A 21,373-nucleotide genomic window follows, 5' to 3' on the forward strand; every position below is an offset into this window, starting at 1 on the left:
AACTGAGCCACCCATGTGCCCCTGATACTGTCTTTTGAAGCACAAATTTTTAAAATTTTCATGAAATCTTTTTTTGCAAGAAATCATAAAGCAGTATTTCTTTTCTTTTTATAAAGATCTTATCCTAAAGTCATCTCATAGTTGAGCAGATGATACAAATATATTGCATTGCTTTTCAATTTCAAGAAATACTTTCTCAGATATAAAATATCACTTTAATTTTTTTTGAAAACTTTAAAAATATCTTTTAATACAACTTTTTCTGAAGAGATGTTATACAATGCCTGGATCGCTGAGAAATCTCTCATGATCAGAACACAAGTAGTTTACTCTAATTCCCAATTTTTGGTAATGTTATTCAAGATTATTTGAAAATTATTTGCAGTAGCTTCAGTGAAGTTTCCCTTGTGTAAGCAAATAACTCTCAAATATTTGGTTGGTAGTGGTTTTCAACATGTGTTGAGTATTAGCTTTTATTTCTTTTCCATGGTTTTTTTCCCCCTTTCAACAAGTAGTCTAGTAAAAATGGTATTGTTTCAACAACTTTAGAAACAAATAAGAAATAAAAATTAAAGCCCATTTAGAAATTTCGTATTATTATTTTATGTGTAATTTTGGAATATGGAGGGCATCAGGGTGGGTTCAGAGAGCAAGGTTTATAATTAGCTATACCCTAAGTGAGAGAGGTTTGTCACATATCAGAGATCTGGTGCACAGGCCAACTTCATGAGTTGGGTAGAGATACAAGTAGGCAAGAGGTCCAAATTTGGGGAGGGGCCCAGTAGCAAACAGTATTGACAAAAAGAAAACTACCAAGAGTGAATTGTATTATATGTGACAGGTTAATTACTCTTGATTCCTTTTATAGTCTTTGCTATGTGTGGAAAAGCGCGTGAGGGTACAAGTCTAGGCTCCCCACTTGGCCTTTTCTGGCATGGGGGGAGCAGAACCACAGTTCTGTGTTGTTTGATTAGAGTGGTTATTATCTATACATTTCTGCCTTGCTAAGCTGCCCCTTTCCTGGTCCTTTTGCTAGAGAAAGCAGGGTGTATGTTGTTTCGTTTTGGTGTTTGTTTAATCTGTGCCTCATGGCTTTTCTAGGTTGTGGTTTTTTTTCAGTGCCAAGTCTGGGATACAGGAACCAAAAAGAAAACCCAAAGACTCCCCACCCTTTGTTCCTTAGGTCTGGAGCTCTGTCGCCAGTCTGCCTTCCTCTTTCCACCTTTTAGAGACTTCTTACATTTCTTTTATACATAATGTTCAGGAATTTTAGTGTACTTACTGGAAGAAATAGGGAAATGGATATGTAGCCTATCTTTCTGGAAGCAGAAGTCCATTTCTACCTGTTTTAGTCTCTCTGAATCACTTTGATTTAGGGTTGTCTCTTGTATATAGCATATATTTGGGTCTTGTTTTGTGGGCCAAACTGAAAATTATTTTCTTTACATAAGAGAATTAAGTCCATTCACATTTATAGATATGACTGATAGGTTTGGTCTAAATTGTCATATTTTGTTATGCATGTTTTGTTTTATCTGCTATGTGTCTTTATGACATGTATATTCTTTGTATTGTTTGACTATTTATTATTTGTGTCTGGGAAGGTTTGTATTTTTATTCTATTAGTTACCTTTGTATTTCTCCTTTTTATAAATACCTTTAGATCTCTATTTTCTTATCTAACCTTTTATTATCTCATTTATACTACTTTTTCTACACCCTTTATTGCCTACCTACGGCAATGAACTTTTTCTGTGTTCCTCTTTCCTTCTTTGTTTTACTAATTTTTAGTTGCATAATTTCTGCATCATCACAGTATATAACATTTGTACCTTAGTCTTCCATCTTTATCCCACATTGTTTTAGTCTTGTATGTTTATTTATATATTTTAATATGCTCAACGTTTATCCTTTGCTAAAAGTTTCCCAATCATTGCTTGGTTGGATGTTCATTCTCTAGTAAAGTCCTTAAGAAGAGCTGCTGAGTACAGAATCTCCTGAGTTCTTATATGTTAGAAAAGATTTTACTATGTTTGATATATTTTTATGATATTTATTTATTTATTATTTTAAATTTGATTTAAATCGAAGTTAGTTAGCGTATAGTATAATAATGGTTTCAAGAGTAGAATTCAGTGATTCATCACTTACATACAACACCCAGTGCTCATCCCAACAAGTGCCCTCCTTAATGCCCATCACCCATTTAGCCCATCCCCCCACCCAACACCCCTCCAGCAACCCTCAGTTTGTACTTAGTATTTAAGAGTCTTATAGTTGCCTCCTTTTCTGTTTTTATCTTACTTTTCCTTTCCCTCCTCCTATTTGTTTTGTTTCTTACATTCCACATATGAGTGAGATCATATGATACTTACCTTTCTTGCCTGATTTACTTCGCTTAGCATAATACACTCTAGTTCCAACCATTTATTGCAGATGGCAAGGTTTTATTTTTTCATTGCCAAGTAGTATTCTGTTTTATAGTAGTATTCTGTTTATATATATATATATATATATATATATATATATGTATATATGAATGACACATCTTCTTTATCCATTCATCAGTCTATGGACATGTGGGCGCTTTCTATAATTTGGCTATTGTTGATAGTGCTGCTATAAACATTGAGATGCATGTGCCCCTTCAAGGCAGCACTCTTGTACCCTTTGGATAAACACCTGGCAGTGCAATTACTAGGTCGTAGGGTAGTTGTATTTGTTTTTTTGAGGAAACTCCATACCATTTGCCAGAGTGGCTGCACCAGTTTGCATTCCCACCAGCAGTGCAAAAGAGTTTCCCTTTCTCCATATCCTTGCCACATTCGTTGTTTTCTGAGTTGTTAATTTTAGCCATCCTGACAGGTGTATCTCATTGTGGTTTATGTTTGATATTTGAAGGACTACTTGGTTGCCCATAAAATATTTTTTTCATATTTCTTTCATTGAATAATTTTATAAAGATTGATTCATAATTTTCTTGTTTTATATTTGGTCTTGAAAAGTCTGATGTCAATCTGATTATTTTGACTTTCAAAATGCCTTTTATCATTTTAAGTTATTTTTTGCCAATTATCCACCAAAATTTTTCAATGTGTAGATTCAGGTAATATTTTTTTTACTATAAATTTTTCTTGGACTCTAGTTTTTATACAGTATCTTTATTTTTCTTTCTTTCTTTTTTTTTTTCAACGTTTATTTATTTTTAAGACAGAGAGAGACAGAGCATGAATGGGGGAGGGGCAGAGAGAGAGGGACACACAGAATTGGAAACAGGCTTCAGGCTCTGAGCCATCAGCCCAGAGCCTGATGCGGGGCTCGAACTCACGGACCGCGAGATCGTGACCTGGCTGAAGTCGGACGCTTAACCGACTGCGCCACCCAGGCGCCCCTATTTTTCTTTTTTAATGGCTCTGATAATATAAATAGTCTTTACTTTACCTGTCTTCCAAATATATTTTTACCTGTCTTCTTTACCTGTCTTCCATTTCCACTAACTTCTGACACTTGTTATTTCTTAATGTAATTTTTAGTCTCTTGGTCATTTTCCTGCATTTCTTCAGTATCCCTTATTATATTTTCATTTGGCCCTATTCTTCCTTAGGTGAGATAAGTTTGTCTTTTTCTTGCATTTCTTTCCTGAGTTCAATCATTTTTTTTTCTTTCTTTCTTCCTTTTTTTTTTTTTTTTGGCCATTTCTATTTCTGATTCAAATTAGTTTTTCTTATATTAAAGTATTTGATATATTTACTCTTCTCAATAGAATGAACAAATTTTTAAAAATAAATGTTTATTTTCAGAGGAGAGAGAGAGACAGACAGAGACAGACCCAAGAAGGCTCCACACTGTCAGTGCAGATCCCAGTGTGGGGCTTAAACTCAGGAATTGTGAGATCATGACCTGAGCTAAAATCAAGAGTCAGATGCCCAAATGACTGAGCAATCCAGGTGCCCCCAATAGATGTTTTCCGGGTGTTGATAGCCTTTTGATCAAGGAAATTATGTTTTTGAAGTTATTATACTTTTGCTTTCCTTTTTTTTCTATTTTCTACAACATTTAGCATATGTTAAGCTTGCCCAAGACTTTCAGTAAATATAAAACTTTTCTGTAGCTTTATATATATAGATTTAGTAACTTGAATAATTATTTTATCAAAATATTGAATTAGACTGTTGCAAACTATAGTTTAAGGAAGGAAGCAAATACTGATCACCTTCTTTGAACTTGTAATACTGAAATATTTCTTAGTTTTTATCTCTGTGATTCCATTCATCTACTCATGAAACAAGGTATAGGAATATTTGTTTAGTATAGCATTTCTCTAACTTTAATGAACTTATCAATGACTTTGTGATCTAAAATGGAGAATCAGATTCAGTAGGTTTGGAATGGCCTGTAATCTGAATTTCTGCAAGCTCCCAGGGATGTTGATCCTGCTGGTCTGAGAACCGTACTTTGAGTATATACTTTGTTTTATGCTTCAGACTTCTATCATAGATCATAATTGGAAGGAGCATTTGTTTTGTTTATTTGGTTACAAATTATGATTTGATATTTGTGTACCGCCGTAGTGTTTTCTATAAAGAAAGACCTTCCTTGAGGGGTGACATTGGAGCTGAGATGTACGAAGCTCACAAAATTCTCTTGTATCTCTTGACGCTTTTTTCTTTTATCTGGATAGATGTACGGGACCCTAAGAAGGCCCTTGTATGTAGGGTTATCCTTTGGCATTTTCTGGAGTTTCACTGGTCTTGGAAGGCACCAGGATCCCTATTTCACTTCCACCTCAGTTACTTCCTTATCACTTTACTCCATTTCTTCAGTTACTGTCTTCTTGGAAGCCATGGGCCCTGGAAATACCTATTATCCTTCCAGCTACTAGCCTAGCTGAATAGCAGAGTTTGAGAAACAATTTCAGTGTCAGTTTGGGTCAGAGAGCATTATTGCCTGAAAGTCCTCTGCACCATGATCGAAAAAGTGAAATTGCCTTGGAGCCAGGTGTCGTGAGTTAATTTCTGGTGCTGTACTGGGGTGCCTGGGTGGCTCCGTCAGTGGAGCGTCTGACTTTGTCTCAAGTCATGATCTCGCTCTTTGTGGGTTCGAGCGCCACGTCAGGCTCTGTGCTGACAGCTTGGAGCTTGGAACCTGGAGCCTGCTTGGGAGTCTGGGTCTCCCTCTCTCTGTCCCTCCCCTGCTCATGCTTCTGTCTTTCTCTTTCTCTCAAAATAAATAAACATTAAAAAATAAACAACAATCCGGTTCTATATTTATAACTTCTACATGTAAAATTACATTTACATGTAATTAAGTTTCATGTGCAATTAAGAGATATTCTGACAGTGTAAAAGAAAATGACCTTTATCATATTTGTGTCCGTAATGGGACCATACTACCCTTATCATATGTTGAATTAAGATTTTTATAAATTTCCTAAGTATCTTGGGGATAGCACAATTATATTGCATTGCAATTTTTATGTTAAATGTAAACATTTAAATGTCCAGTTTTTATGCAGTTGTTTAGACATGACTTCACTTATCAGAATATTGGTAGCCTCAACAAAAAAGAAAAAGTTGTTCCTCTCTCAAGCTCTGCTCAGAATGCAGTTGCTGTGTATTTATCTTTTATAATATTATTCAACCAATATGACAAGCATTTTGACCCATTTTGCACTTTAATCTTTGCTTTTTCTTTTTCATTGAAATAAATTAGGATTGAATAATGAAAATTGTGTTTTAAGAGGCAATTTCTCAGCCATAAACCAAATTCTTTTTACCTATGAGATAGCAAGTAGAGTGTTAGAGATAATACAGCAATATAAGAGGAAAATACAAGTTTGTGAAAAATACTTAAATTCCCAATTCTCCCTTTAAAAAGTAGATTCAGTAATTTGATGATGTAAGTATAAATGAATCACTAACATTTGGATTTGATTTTTTTCTTCCATTGCATGTGATTGCTGAAAAATGGAATTCTGCCTAAAATAATAATTTTTGAATTTTAGTAATCATTTGTGGAGTTATGCATACAAATTATGCACATTCCCTTAACAATCATATCTGGAAAGGAAAGTTTATTTCCCTGATGTTCTCAAAATTATTGACTAAAGGTCATTTTGAGCATAAAGTTGAAGAGATAAACTTGCAAAAAAATGCTAATACATTTACTCAAGCAATAGGCCAGACAACAGTCAAGCAAATTTTATTAAAAAATACTAAACTTGTTTTTTGATTTACCAGTTATTTTTCATTTGTTTTTTTTAATTCTGTTTCTTGTTACTTTATAGTTAGTATATAATCATCACATAAAAAGTATGTTGAAAAGAAGAAAAAACATCACATGGATTTCTTCTAGTCATTCAAATGTAACCACTATTAATACTTTGATTAATGTTTTTCTGTGCATTTATATCCTTGACATTCTGTAAAGTTATTTTTGTTCTGATTATTTTTACTTAACATTTAACCTAAATGTTTTTCCATTCTACTAAACATTGTTTGAAGATTATTTCTTTTAGTGACTGTATATTATATCCCAGAGCTGTACCATATTTTGGTTTTGTATTACCCTATTGTTGAATTGTTTCTAATTCTCATATAAATATGGCTATGATGAACATTGTGCACTAAGTTTCTTTGTATATAATAGCTTTCTCTGTGTTTAGAAGACCCAGAAAAACATGCAAATTACTGTATTAAAGAATAAAAACAATCTCTTGATACAATCATTTTTCTCCAAAATGATTGCACTAATTTGCATTCATATTAGTAGTAGGAATTCTAAACAAATAAGTCTTCTTCAATAAAAGGCAAAATGGTTGAACTCATTTTTTTTTAAATGAATGTTTATCTATTTTTGAGAGGGAGAGACAGAGCATGAGTGGGGGAGAAGCAGAGAGAGAGGGAGACACAGATTCCGAAGCAGGATCCAGGTCTGAGCTGTCAGCACAGACCCTGACATGGGGCTGGAACCCACCAACCATGAGATCATGACCTGAGCCAAAGTCGGACACTTAACAGACTGAGCCACCCAGGCACCCCTGAATTAATTTTAATTATGAATCTATTGAGATCTTAGAGCTTTTATTTTTTATTTGTAGTTAATCCTTTGTTATTTTTTCTATTTACTCTCAAAGGAAGTTTCCAAAGATAAAGAATGAGATTTTACACTTTGTTGACTATTAAGGGGAAAAAAAATCTGTGAATACAGTATGTCTTGCTATTATTTAGGTGTTTTAAAAGAGAGAGAGAGAGAGAGAGAGAGAGAGAGAGAGAGAAAGAGAGAGAGAGAAAATGAGAATGAATATCCCAAGTTGAGGTGGGGCCAACCGCAAGATCATGACCTGAACTGAAATCAAGAGCCAGATGCTTAACTGACTGAACCACCCAGGTGCCCCTCATGGAACCATTTTCTTAATTTTGTTTTCAAATTGTTCATTGCTGGTGTGCAGAATGACAATTGATTTTTCTATATTCATACTGCATACTCACAATGTAGTTCAACATGTTCCTCTATCTTCTGTATTTCCTACAAAGTAGCAGCTGGATTAAAAGTCTTTATTATTATTATTAAAATTATTAATCAGACTTGGTATCCATCTGTTTGGCCATACTGTAAGTGAGGCTGTGTTCTTCCATCAGAAGACACATACTGTCTGGGTTTTGCTCATTTTGTTGTTAGCAACATGATGCTTAGTGCCTAGACCTGCTAACCACAATTGGGCTTTAAAAAATGTGACATTCTAATTGTATCACTTCTTTTTAATATTAGCTGTATTATTTTATAAAGAGCTTTTCCTTCTTACCTATATCTAGGTTGACAGGTAGTATAGTTCGTATGAGACAGTTTGAATAACTTCTTGATTTTTTTCCTTTATGTACAGTTTTTAAGATGATGAATTACTTTACTGTCATTCTCAGAAGGTAACTAGTTTATTGGTTTACCTTTTAAACATTTTTATATACCCATGAATTTAAACATTGTTAATGTGCTTCAATCCATTGCAACTTTTCTCCATATTAAAGCTTAAACTGTTGCATGTTTGGTCAGTGGGAGCCTCTTCAAATTGGCTCTTGTGTCCTTTTGACGTGACCCTTGAATTTGATGGCTTCCTTATTATCTGGTAAGATGAAGTACTCTTGGCTCAACTGGTACATTTCTTGCACTGAAATCAGTCATTTTCCAAGAAGTTCTGGTTTCTTTCACTGTGAAATGTTATTTTAAGATCACGGTCTGGACACTTAGATGCTCACTGCTCATGGGTTGGTTACTATAGATCATTTCTAAGTCTTCTTTAGTAGTCAGAAGTATGAAATGTTACATGTGTAAAAACACACTGAATCATTTACATTTAAAGATGAAATATGTTGTGGTTTTACAATGACATTTCCTCTTACTATGATCTTATAAATGCTTCTCCACGCTCTCCCCCTCCCAAAAGTAAGACACTTAAATGCATTTTATTTGCCACGGCTGATCATCTGAGCCTCCTCTGGCCTGCTGTTTTTATTCATGCCCCTCAAGTTTTCTTATAGTTTTTCTAAAACTCCCAAACAGATTAAACTGAAAGTATGAGAACATGAGGATAGATAGATGTTTTTAGGAAGTTTCCTATCTATATAACAGCAAAACTGTTTTTACATTAGATTTAAAACACTATAAGTTAATACTGTAAGTGCTTAGAATCCAGATACTTTAAGATAAACTTATTTTTACTGTTGAAAATTTAATTGTTTTATTCAAAGAATTCAAAATTTGTTTCCATCCTATATAGTACTCTGATTTGGGAGTGTCTCAAAAAGTTAGGTAGTCTTTGAAAAGACAGCCTTATAAATGTACAATAATGTAATATGTAAAGGATTAAAATATTGAGCAGCATAGATGATTTTCATCTCGCTGGCACATGATGTTTTGCTTTTGCCTATAAAGTGTTTTGATGTACTGTTTTACTGATTTCATTTCATTGTCTATGTTTCAATTAGAACTCACTGAGCTTCCTTAAGGCAGTTATTTCAAATTTTTTTGCCAGGTAGGAAGATCTCCATTTCTCTAGGGCCAGTTACTGGGACTTTGTTTTGTTTTTTGGTGATGTCATGCTTCCATGATTCTTTGTGATCCTTGTAGCCTTGTGTCAGTGTCTCTGCTCATTTGAAGAAGAGACACCTCTTTGAGCCTTTGCAGACTGGCTTTGGAGTGAAAGCCCTTCAGCAGTCAGCTCAGCCAGAGAGTCAGAGCAGACTGGCTGATAGGGTCCACCAGTGGGCAGGCCACGTGCCAGGGACTACAAAAAAGTCTGTTACTCACTGTGTTCCCTTTCCCCACGGGATGCTTGTGGGCCAATGGGATTTTTCTTGATAGTGCATTCTGAGCAGTAATGTAGGCACAGGGAAACTTTTTTCTTTCCCTTTTCAATGCATCTTTGTTCATTCCTGTATTGCACTTATATGCTATTACCTCTCATTTGGATTCCAGAGCTCCCATGAAGGTATTTTCTACCGTGGAGAATTGTTAAGGGAGTGTTGATGTGGGCATATTAGGCTAGAACCTCCTGTTCCGTCATTTTGCAGATATTACTCCTCAACATTTTCTTTCTTTCTTTTTTTTTTTTTTTTGTTCTTCTTTTGATGAAAGACATTTTGGCCCCAGGCCTGCTTCAGATACACGAGATACTTATTTTGTTGATGAGTTTTTATATTTTGAAATTGTATGTTGATTCAAAAGGCAGTTTATGAAATGGAGCTGTTTGTTTCTATTTGTGCAAGTCCTAATCTGGTAATTAATAATAGATGAAAGAAAGCCATTTTCTTGTGCATTAAAAATTTTGGGGGCGCCTGGGTGGCTTGGTCGGTTAAGCGTCCGACTTCGGCTCAGGTCATGATCTCACCGTCGGTGAGTTCGAGCCCCGCGTCAGGCTCTGTGCTGACAGCTCGGAGCCTGGAGCCTGTTTCAGATTCTGTGTCTCCCTCTCTCTCTGCCCCTCCCCTGTTCATGCTCTGTCTCTTTCTGTCTCAAAAATAAAAATTAAAAAAAAATTTTTTTTCATATAGCCCTTTCAGTATTTTGATTCCACTCAAGATTCCCTGTTATAAATAGTCACATTAACTGTTCTGCTGACCATTCATCTTTACAAAAAATCTATGGCTAAACCCTCACTCTCCAATTTTTTCCCTAAGGAATGTAAAGATCCTACAAATTACAATAAACTGGTGATGTGTGTACTTTAATTTCTCGCATAACGTGGGCTACTTTGAATGATTTGTTGAAACTACAAGCATATTTTAATAGTAAAACATGTACTTGTGGCATTGTGGAATGGACAGGAATCAAATTTATGGGGGATACCCTACTACTTCACACGAATTAGTTATATTCCCCCTTCTTGTCCTTCCTTTTTAAAAAACCCTAGCAGTAGCATACGGGATGTTTTAAAAATAAAGTATGGCTAATTAACAAAGTATAGAGTCTGTAAGTAGCATGTTTGAAATTTCCATTTCCCAAAGTTCTTTTAACACTTCTTAAACCAATTTGCCTATTTCAGTGTACTTTGCCTGTTACGATTTCAAAGGACATGTCCTTATGTGATTTGGTGCATAAAAATTATACCAAATGAGTATTCCTGATCTTTCCCTGGAGTATTTAAGAAAAGTTATGTTCCGTGTTAGCTTGTTAAGCAAGATGTCACTAGAAACTCACATGGAACCTCTGATTCTCACCATTTTACAACAGGATAAATAGTTAAGAAATTCGGCCTTAGGTGGCGCTTGTCTTTTCTGGTTAGTTCATGGTCTCTTCATCTGTCAAATCAATAGCCCTGTAAGCCTGCTGTGTTCATTTTGGACAGGGAAGTTCTAGTTCACTTTTCTGGATCTTTTCTGGACAAGAACATATCAAGGACTGCTATCAAACCCTTTCTTCCTGTATCTCAGGTGAGAGGAAAAAGTGACATTATTCTTAGCCATTTTGAGCAAGTCTTGAATTTGTCACGGAGAGGGAGAGAAAAGTAATTTGCATCCTAAGGTAATCTAAAATAATAGCCTTTGTGTGTGCATTGGGATATGTCTAAATATGAAGATAGTAAAATTGTCAAAGAAAGCTTACAGATAGTAATGAGGACAGAACAAATAGTTCAAAGGAACATTGATCTTTGAATCTACAGGTAGCTCTTGATAAGAGCACTACATTTTTCTATTCTTGGGTAGCAAACTTTCTTAGATTCATCAAAACAATCTCACTCAAGAGGCTACTGATCTTTTTATGTGATTTTTCATGCCTTTGAATACATTTTTAATAAGATTTCACTGTTGAAAAGACTGGAATTTCTAATATTTCTTGTTACCTGCCGTTGTGTTTATTTTCAGACTAAATCAAGATTATGACTATTTCAGATAGCCATTTAGTATCTTTAAATTTTCATGACCTATATTGCCTCCTTTTAAGAGTGACAAATTTAGCCATCAAAACCAGAATGATAAAATTATGAAGATGTCTTTTACACCAAACACCAAGACTACCAAACAACATGAGTAATTTTCTCTTTTACTTTATAAAAGGAAAAATGCGGGAAATAATAGTATCTGTATATAGGATCATGCCATAATTTGAATTAGCTCAGCACTACTGTCAAAACTGTCCTGTTTTCCGAGCCCAAGATATAAGAAGAGTTGACAAATCAAAAATAGCAGCTCATTTTCCTTACAGTAATTCTATGCAAAATGTTTTAGTACATTTGCACTTTTTAGGGTGAATGGAAATAGTCAAGTTTATGTGCAAAGACTACCACAGTAACTATAAATAAGCTGATTATTAAGAGAGATACTAGGTTCGGGGCGCCTGGGTGGCGCAGTCGGGTAAGAGTCCGACTTCAGCCAGGTCACGATCTCGCGGTCCGTGAGTTCAAGCCCCGCGTCGGGCTCTGGGCTGATGGCTCAGAGCCTGGAGCCTGTTTCCGATTCTGTGTCTCCCTCTCTCTCTGCCCCTCCCCCATTCATGTTCTGTCTCTCTCTGTCCCAAAAATAAATAAACGTTGAAAAAAAAATTTTTTTTTTAAATAAAAAAAAAAGAGACTAGGTTTGAAATAGCTTGCCAATCGGTGACAATCATGGCACACATCTTATAGGATAAATTAAAAGACCCTAGAATCAGTGACCTCACTGTCAATAATATGTTCTTATTCTCAGGGGAATCATGTACTAAATTGTTAAAAAATTTGTATGAAATTAGTGGGGGAGTTTACACTTCTCCATTCTTGTTTTTTTTCATTATTATAATAAATAACCAGAGTCTTTCAGTCCTATAATCTAAAAGTGCTTTCTGCTTCTCCCTCCTGCTTCCCTAAAGTCCACCACAAGGTTCGAAGTATCCTGGAAGAAACATCAAAAGAATGATGACTTCTGTAAAGGACTTTACCACACACTCTTAACTGTTGATTCTATATTGAACAGCCTTAGGCATATGGGAATCCTTGTTCTGGGAGCAAGAAGCCTGTCAAGTAGGATTTCTGACACTCCTAGTGTAGATGCAGTTGACTTTATGATAGTAGACTACCAAGTAACTCAAGATCAAATGAATAAGAATTAATTACCTCAGACTGAATTAGAGAGCAATTTAATCATGCTTAAGGTTTTCTTTTCTTTTTTTTTTTTTTAAATATGAGAACAGGGGCGCTTGGGTGGCTCAGTCTGTTGGGCGTCTGACTTTAGCTCAGGTCATGATCTCGCGTCAGTGAGTTCGAGCCCCGCATCGGGCTCTGGGCTGACAGCTCAGAGCCTGGAGCTTGCTTCCGATTCTGTGTCTCCCTCTCTCTCTGCCCCTCCCCCGTTCATGCTCTGTCTCTCTCTGTCTCAAAATAAATAAATGTTAAAAAAAAATATGAGAACATTTGCCTGCCTTCGTGATTTATCAATTTTAATAGGCTATCCTATTACAATGTGGAAAAACCCTCTAAGTAATATCTTAGTTAACTGACTCCTTACAGTTCAGTAAAAGTCCTAAAAAATAAAAAGAACTTAATACACAAAATAATACATAATTGGAAAAATTTAAGAAAAATGATTTCATAAAAATCAAAGGCAAACTATTGGTTCTATTGACAGAATAGCTCAGAATAATGGTTAAATATTAGGCAGGCAAAATGCCTTTAACGTGTTTTGTTGCTCTTTATTACATCGCAGTTATTTGCATGCTTTCAATAAAAATCTTATTTAGTGAGGCACGATAAATCCACTACTGAAGAACAAAGCATATTCTTATATGGAAATGATGCCACGGGGGCGCCTAGGTGGCTCAGTTGGTTAAGTGTCCGACTTCGGCTCAGGTTCCTGAGTTTGAGCCCCACGTGGAGTTCTGTGCCGACAGCTCAGAGCCTGGAGCCTGCTTCGGATTCTATGTCTCCCTCTCTCTGCCCCTCCCCCCTCATGCTCTGTCTCTCTTTCTCTCTCTCTCTCAAAAATAAACATTAAAAAATTTTTAAAAAGTAAAAAATTTAAAAAAATGATGCCACGATGTAGTTTTTGGTAACTGCTCTATCATTTATGTATTCCCAGACCAACAGGTAGGAAAAAGAGCCACTTTCTGGAAGGACATAAGTCTTGGAGGTTTTAGAGAAACAGAAATAATTCTATATTTGTAAGTACTGCAGGCAAAACTTAGTAGGCATGCTTTGTATTGTATGTTTTCTGAACCCCAGCCTTAAAATATGTTCTCAATTTCAGATGGCTCTAGTTACGTTAACCATATTAACAAGGATAATTTTTTAAATTATAATAAAAAAGCCAAATAAACAAAACATCACATTATCGATACTGAATTAGAAAATAGCTAAACAAATGTATATGGCCAAAACTTCACCTGTGTGAGTGAGAATGCAGTTTGGCCAGAAGCAGGGACTAAGAAACAAAACAGACAGCTTGCCCTACTGGCATTTCGACTCAGCATTTCACATAACAGAAATAAAAAAGTAATTTGTATCCTTAGATAAATTTTAAAAAACGAAAACATTCTGTAGAGCACTAGTCTCTAAATACAGTGAAGCCATGAGTCATTTCAGTAAGTGGCTAACTCCTTGACTTTTGAAATACTGATAACTGTAAATATATGATGATCTTTGACCCGTGGAGGTATGAAAATCAAGTGAGCAAATTTTTATTTTACTATCTTGAACAGACAATAACTTTGGTTATATTTTTGTTTGTATTTTGGTTTCTACTTTAAGTACCTTCTATGTTTTTTGGATAACCAGTTATTCTAAGCTTTTTTTTGGTGGGGCACCTGAGTGGCTCAGTCGCTTAAGCATCCAACTCGATTTCAGCGCAAGTCATGTCTCAGTCTTGATATCAAGCCCTGAATTGGGCTTCATGCTGAGCACGGAGCCTGTTTAAGACTCTCTCTCTCTCTGTCTCAGTATCTCTCTCTCCCCGTCTCCCCACCGCCTCTCTCCACCCATGTGCTCTCTTTCTCTAAAAAAATAAAAATAAAAAAAAAGTCATTTCTGCAAAACATTGCAAGAGAAAAAATTGTTTTTAATACTTCTGCGCCTCTGAGTTTTCTTTTCACAGAGGCCATGTGGTGAGTGGCATAGTACCACCTGCAGACAGAGCAGGAACTAAACAAATTATCTCCTGAAACTAAAATGTTTTATTGTGACCCTGTTTTGTTTAGTTTTACAGATCTGCCTTATACGTTCACAGTGGATCATTTACTCACTTCTGGGTTTTTCCACTGAATTTGGTTCAGTAAAACTACTTGCTAAAAATAGATGCGTGGCTCAAATACGTTCCTTAACAAAGGTTGGAGCCATCCTTTTTCTGTCCTCAGGGGTAATGAATATTCACTTTGTGACTTTGCTGTGAAACTATTTTTCTTAATGGCACAGGTTTTAACTTTCTAAGATATGTTTCCAAAATAGCTTGTTTTTTGTTTGTACAGAAAGAACACCAAGAAGAAGAATGAGAATGATTTTCTCATCCCCTATGTGTACTAAAATCTTAGAGAGTAATATTAGTATACTCTGGATTCAAAACCTAAGGATTTAAAACCCATATTTTCATGGGAAAAATGATAATTTTTGGTACTACACTGCCTCTCGGTGGTTCATTTAATATTTAGTTCAATTACAAAATGTATCATAATATACAAGAAATCTAAAATTTGCAGTAACAGAGTTTTCAATATTTTAAGTTCATTGAGTTCCTAAAGTAACAACAATGTAAATTATCTTGTGCTTTGTATGCATATCAGAAATGAATGAGTCTATATGCAAAGGAGGGATTGACATAATATGGAAGAGAAAGTCAAGCCAGGCTGAGTATAGGTCATGATTAGGTTGGAAAATCTCACCTCTGAACATTCATTGTTCTGTGTCCAGACATTACTAAGCTTTATTTGTTCATTTTTAATTTATATTTTGATGCCCTAACAGTAAATCCTAAAAATTAGGTAAAAGTTTAAAACCCCTCCCTATTAAGTTGGCTAAATTTAATTTTATTTGGGAATGTATGTGTGTCTATGGGGCAGGAAACTATGCCAGGAACTCTAGAAAGACATAGGCAGATAAAATTTGGTTTCAATTATCAAGGAGTACATCAGCTATTATAACGAAGAGAATAGTTTGTTTTTTTCCTCTTGATACTACCCAACATTTGTTGCTAGATTGGGTAATCAAAAGTGTCAACTATTCTCCTCTTTATAGTGTAATTTATAATTCTCTGAAAGATGTTATACAAAGAATAATGATAAGACTGTGGAAAAAAATAGCTTTCAAAATTCCATGTGTTGCTCTCTATTGGGTGAGGACCCATGGTGTGGTATCTGATTGAGGTTATAAGAAGTGCTTGACTTAAGATCTTAGAGGCATAAGTGCTTTATGATCTTGGAGGCATAATTGAGTTGAGTTACGTATCAATATAAGTTTAAAAATCTTGAGTTTCAAGTCCTTTGTGGGTAATGCAATCCAGTCCTTCTAAGGATCTGGTTCCCCTGGGAAGCACCAACTAGCTGAGTTGTAATTTACTTTGGTAGTCCTTATTGATTGGCACTTGAATCGGTCCTTCTCAGGGCAGTGACAGCCCATCTTTTCTCTGGAACATCTTCATGTAGATGAAATCTTTTGGTCTTCCAGTGGGTCCTTCCAGGTTTTTATGATTTTGTTTCAGACTTCATTAAAAAAAAAGAGAGGTGGATTTTTAAGTACTGGGATGATTATAAGAGGATTTAGTTAAATTAGGCACAGGACATGGTCTCAGACCAAAATCCATAAGTTTGCCAAATATGAGTTCACTGGGAGAGAATCTGTGCCTCCTTGTAGGTAGGGGGTACTCTCATTTTTAACAAGGCTGATGGTAAAACTCTATGGCTCCTATCCTAGAAGGTTTCAGAGTCTTTGCCAATGATTTGCTTTAGGGTTTGTTTTATTTGCTTTATTTGTCCAGAGGACTGAGACTTGTAGAAATCTGCAAACATTTGTATAATTCCTGGACAATGGTAGAAATAAATGACTTTCTATATCTAATATCTTTGGTGTGCCCAAAGTGACAGTTATGTAATTAAGACTTCACTGCTGCCCGAGCCATTCAGACATCATACACCCTGTAACTAAACAAAGTCTTTTATTCTTTATGGGCCTTAGTTCTATAAAATCCAACTAGTTCCTGAAAAGTTGGTTTAGGGAAAACTTCGTGCGTTTACTTTGAAAGAATACTTTACCTGTAAAGTATTCTGATGAATAGCTCATGTCTTTGATATTGTAAATAATTTAATCTGTTTATTAGGCGTAGTAAAAGTCTAGTGTCCTTAAAATCTCTAATTCATAGGATTTTGTTGATGACACAATACTAACCAAATAGGGACTGTAGTGTGGGAATTATTTTATTATGCAATTCCCGTAAACCAGTCAAATTTTTCTTAGCCCAATTTGTGTAGCCTATGTGTCCATTTTCCTTTGTGAGGCACATTTTGAAAATGAAGAAAAATTTCTGACAGTATCCAAACTGGATCTTCTAAGTTTGGAGTCCACTGTGGGTTAATAGCTTTTGAAACTCTGTTCGCACAATGGTTGCCTTTAGAAATTTTGTCCTTCTGCCCTGCCTGGGCTCCACAATAAGTCACTGATAATCTGACTAGGCAGTTGTAAAGCCTCTGAAAGGCAGCTATCAATTCTCTGTGAGGTATTTAGGTTCCCAGTAAAATAAAAAATCCTCCCCTAAAAACAATTTATTTTGTTGCATGGCAGAAACCAAACATATATTCTGAAAGCTTCTGGCACACAGATAAAAGAGGTCTTTAAGATGGGTAGCATCAGCTGGTGAGAAAGGCTTGTGAATTACCCTGGAGCCCCAGGTGGCTTCTCAATGACATCAGCTTTGCTGGCACTCCAAATAGGAAAGTCTGGTGTTCCTCGCATTAAGGCAAAAATGTGAATTATATGGCACTTTGGTTTCCTTCCTGTTTTGACATTCATCAGCTTAATACCTTGCTCATTTGCCTTTTTCCAGGCAGCTAGTGCTGCTTTTCATCCTGTTGTCTTCATATGGGACCATGGTGTTTTTTACGAGATCTCAGTTGTTCCCAGATCAGGTGTCGTCGTCGTGTCTGCTTTCCCAGCTACATGGTGTGTGGCCAAGAAGGGACTCTTGGAGGTGGATCAGACTAGGTCAGGAGATGAACAAACTTGGATCCTTAAGCAGGGCATGTAATTAGTTACCAGCTAAAGACATCATGCCCTCTGTTCTTCTTTATGGGGAAATTTACTAATGAAGAGAACCACTGTCTAAAAGGTCATTGACTCTCCTTTCCTGAAGTCAGTTGGAGGCTGAGAAGGATAAAGAGATACAGGAGAGCAGAGAGAGCAGAAATGACAGAGAAAGGAGGAGAAGTGTTCTATAAAAAGAGATAGTATCTATAAATCTCACATTTTTTCTTCCTCTTCTGGCTATCTACATCATTCTAAAATTTTTTTCCTTAGGATGATTTTTATCCCATAGATAACAGTAATTTATTTGCTTGAGATGAGGCCTAAGAACCTCAGCAAACACATGAACTCCAAATCAGAAGAACCATCCTCATCTTCAGGCAAGTGAAAGGTGGATCCTTATTTACATTTCAGACATGACAGAAAGACAGTAGCTTTCTAAGAGAAAGGCCTAAAGGCAGTATTCATGGCATTTCATATTTTCCAACCATACCTTGCATAACAGACTTTATACTCATTGGAAAATTCCCCATTAACCCTTCCTCCACCCCCCACCATTCTATTCTCTACTTCTATGAGTTTGACTATTGTAGATACCTCATATAAGTGGAATAAAGTCCGTGATTTTGTAGAATGTTACTCAGTTTGATTTGTCTGCTGTTTCCTCTTGATTACATCCAGGTTATGTTTTTTGTGTGTGTGTGTGAAAAATACCACAGAAATGATGCTGGGTCCTTTGTAGTCCATTGCTGTTGATTCTAAATTGAATCACCTGGTTGAGATAGTTGAAGGGTAGCAGAATATGCCACCTGCAAATAGGCCTCCTTTACATGAGGATCATCTTGAAAAATAGTGGACCTAGGAGCACAGTAGAAGTTGCCTTTTTCTAAGGAACATTTATGCTTATAAAGAAAATCTATATTTGTAAGGGTGTCTCCCTTTCTATACTAAGAAGAGAAGACTGGCACTAAATCACAAGAGTCTTCTCCATACAAAAAGTGCTGATGTCAATCTGCCTAACAAACCTTACTGTTATTTACTGTGCTTTTTCCTGGTAGAGACCCATAACTGCCCACCTCCACACATTTCTTTTGCCCTCAGTTGAAGGTGGTTTTCAAAGCTGGTGGTTTAGATCAGAACAGGGAATTTTATTTTTCTCTGGGTATTTCCCATGTATACAGGAGGTAAATATGTTAATTAAACCCCTGTCTTTCTCTTGTTACTCTGCCTTTTATTACAGGAGTCTCAGGTAAGAGCTCACAGAGGTAAAAATTATTTTTCCTACCTTACCCTGCATCTACAGAGAGATGGGTGGAGAGAACATGAGGTGGCACATTGTAGGCAGGAAAGTGTGACAAGAAGTACATAGTACGAAACTTTTGGGCATTATCGGGTAACTACGTACACGGAGACAAACAGCATCATGTACTGTACAGAGGACTTGGGTTTCATCTGAGAAAACTGGGGGAAAAGTGTTACTTACTATAAAGGTGTTTGAAGTTGAGTCCATTGGGGCTGTGCAGGTGCGCCGTTAGGGTGTGTTGCCAGGGTACAGGTGTGCGAAAGTTACTCAAGCCTCTGCAGGTAGGTATTTGACACAGATAATGCGCGATGAATGCTCGTGGGGAGGCCGTACTCCTCCCTAACTTGTTTTCAATGGCTCCATAAACAGAAAAGCAAGGAAACTAACAAATGCCACAAACTGTCAAATAGAACTCCCATCTCCCTAAAAGCTTTTGATTTCCCTTGATCTGTGCAGTATTACTTCCTTTCAGTGGTATAGGAAATATATTGGTAAAATCCAGCCACAGACAAACCTGTGCCCATTCCCAGAACTGGGAAGCATGCCCACATCTATTGAGACTGGGAGAAATTTAAGTTGGCTTTATTGGTTCCACATTTTGTGCACTTGACCTTAATATTGGTGACCTGAGGGTATGTGCCATTATGAGTAGCTCAGAAGATATTCAGAGACACCGTGACTGAGCCCAAAAGTACAAAAGTGGGTGACAGAAATACAAGGTGGATCAGGTTCTTTGGGTAACTGCCTGCCATTTTTCTCTGCTCTCTGCTTTTCAGGTGCTGGCAACTTTGGACTACCTCTAGAATTCCCTCATAATCACCCAACTTAGATCCACTCTTTCTTGAAATGGTAAGTGCTCCCAGTTATCTCCACTCCTCTTGATGTTACCAAAATCTCCAGTTTTCAGAGTCCCAATCTTAGCACTAATTTTGATGATATCAATAACAACATCAGTGCTTTACTATGTATCAATTAGTGTTATCTGATTAAAGTAATTCAGGGGCGCCTGGGTCTGTCAGTCAGTTAAGCGTCTGACTTCGGCTCAGGTCATCATCTCCCGGGTTGTGAGTTCAAGCCTCGCGTCAGGCTCTGGGCTAACAGCTGGGAGCCTGGAGCCTGCTTCGATTCTGTGTCTCCCTCTCTCTCTGCCCCTTGCCTGCTCACACTCTGTCTCCCTCTCTGTCAAAAATAAACATTAAAAAAAATTAAAAAAATTAATTCATATTCATTCTGTACATACCTTTTCTCATTTTTTGAAATAGAAGTTGAAGCAAACTACATGATCCCTGCTGTGAAAATTTTTTCTTAATTTCTTTTTCAAAAAAATTTTAAGTGTTTATTTTTGAGAGAGAGAGAGAGAGAGAGTGAGTGGAGGTGGGGGGGCAGAGAGAGAGAAGGAGACACAGAATGTGAAGCAGGCTCCAGGCTCTGAGCTGTGCACACAGAGCCCAACGCAGGGCTTGAATTCACGAACCGACCAAGCCACCCGTCCCCCATTTTCTTAATTTCTTAATTTAAATTCTTTGGACCACATCCCCTGAAGCTTTATTATTATCCCATTTATCTTTACAGAGAGCAGCCGTGGTTTAACCTGCTACAATTTGTGCATGTGTCATGTGCATATGTTGTTTAGAATCTTCTTAGCTTTTCTTCTCCTTTATTCTTGACAGTTGTTGTGGTCCTCTTTGATTTCTTCTTGTTCTAGTTTCTACTTACTATTACTAGTGATGGATTTGAGATTTTCTCCTAGTCTCCTTAGACATTGATTATTTCATTAGAATGTTTACTAAATGTGTAATACAAGCAAAATACTGTTTATTTGAAAGGGCAGGTCCAGAAACAAACAATTTACAATAGAATGACCACAAGTCCCAGTTTGTGCCTGTCAGTCCTGGCTTATACCCATTTTCTTGGTGTGAGTAACCATTTTTATGCAAAAATTTCCCCCATTTTGATAAAGATTATGTGGTCACCTGATTTATAAGGGTAACTAGAACACGTGATATAGATTGTTTAAATCCTGTGTGGAAGATGAAAGACTCTTTCAAAAGGCTGCTCTGAGGGTAGACCATATGGTGAAGAGACCTTTGCCCCACAGGTGGTGAAAACATAGCCAAGTCCAAGGGCATCGCAGCTGTGAAAACAAAAGAATACCTGGAGGCCTCTGTAAATCAGAGCTACTTGTCCTGACTTCCAACCCAGAACTCCTTCAAATATTTTACACCCCAGATAAATCATAAAAGTTTTACTTCAAACTGGCACAGCGTCATCATGGTTTGTGATATTTCGTATTTGACAACACTGTATTCCATTTCTATTAGGCTTTACAATTTGTATTTCCCCTTCTCAGAGGTAGATTTTATTCCTCTATACGATACCTGATTTGA

The 21,373-nt window shown here is 36.4% G+C and overlaps 1 protein-coding gene across 2 annotated transcripts in view; it reads left to right on the forward strand.

Moving 5' to 3' along the window:
• LOC125175775 (arylacetamide deacetylase-like 2) overlaps nucleotides 1-21,373 on the forward strand; it is a 181,646-nt gene that overhangs the window by 98,930 nt on the left and 61,343 nt on the right. For both annotated transcript variants that reach the window (XM_047876606.1, XM_047876605.1), the window contains 2 exons: nucleotides 19,763-19,835; nucleotides 20,559-20,602. In XM_047876606.1, the coding sequence (XP_047732562.1) occupies nucleotides 20,594-20,602 (9 nt within the window). In that variant the 5' untranslated portion in view covers nucleotides 19,763-19,835; nucleotides 20,559-20,593. The remainder of the gene's footprint in view (nucleotides 1-19,762; nucleotides 19,836-20,558; nucleotides 20,603-21,373) is intronic.

The sequence above is a fragment of the Prionailurus viverrinus genome, chromosome C2 (genome assembly GCF_022837055.1).
Source record: "Prionailurus viverrinus isolate Anna chromosome C2, UM_Priviv_1.0, whole genome shotgun sequence".
NCBI classification, from domain to species: Eukaryota; Metazoa; Chordata; class Mammalia; order Carnivora; family Felidae; genus Prionailurus; species Prionailurus viverrinus.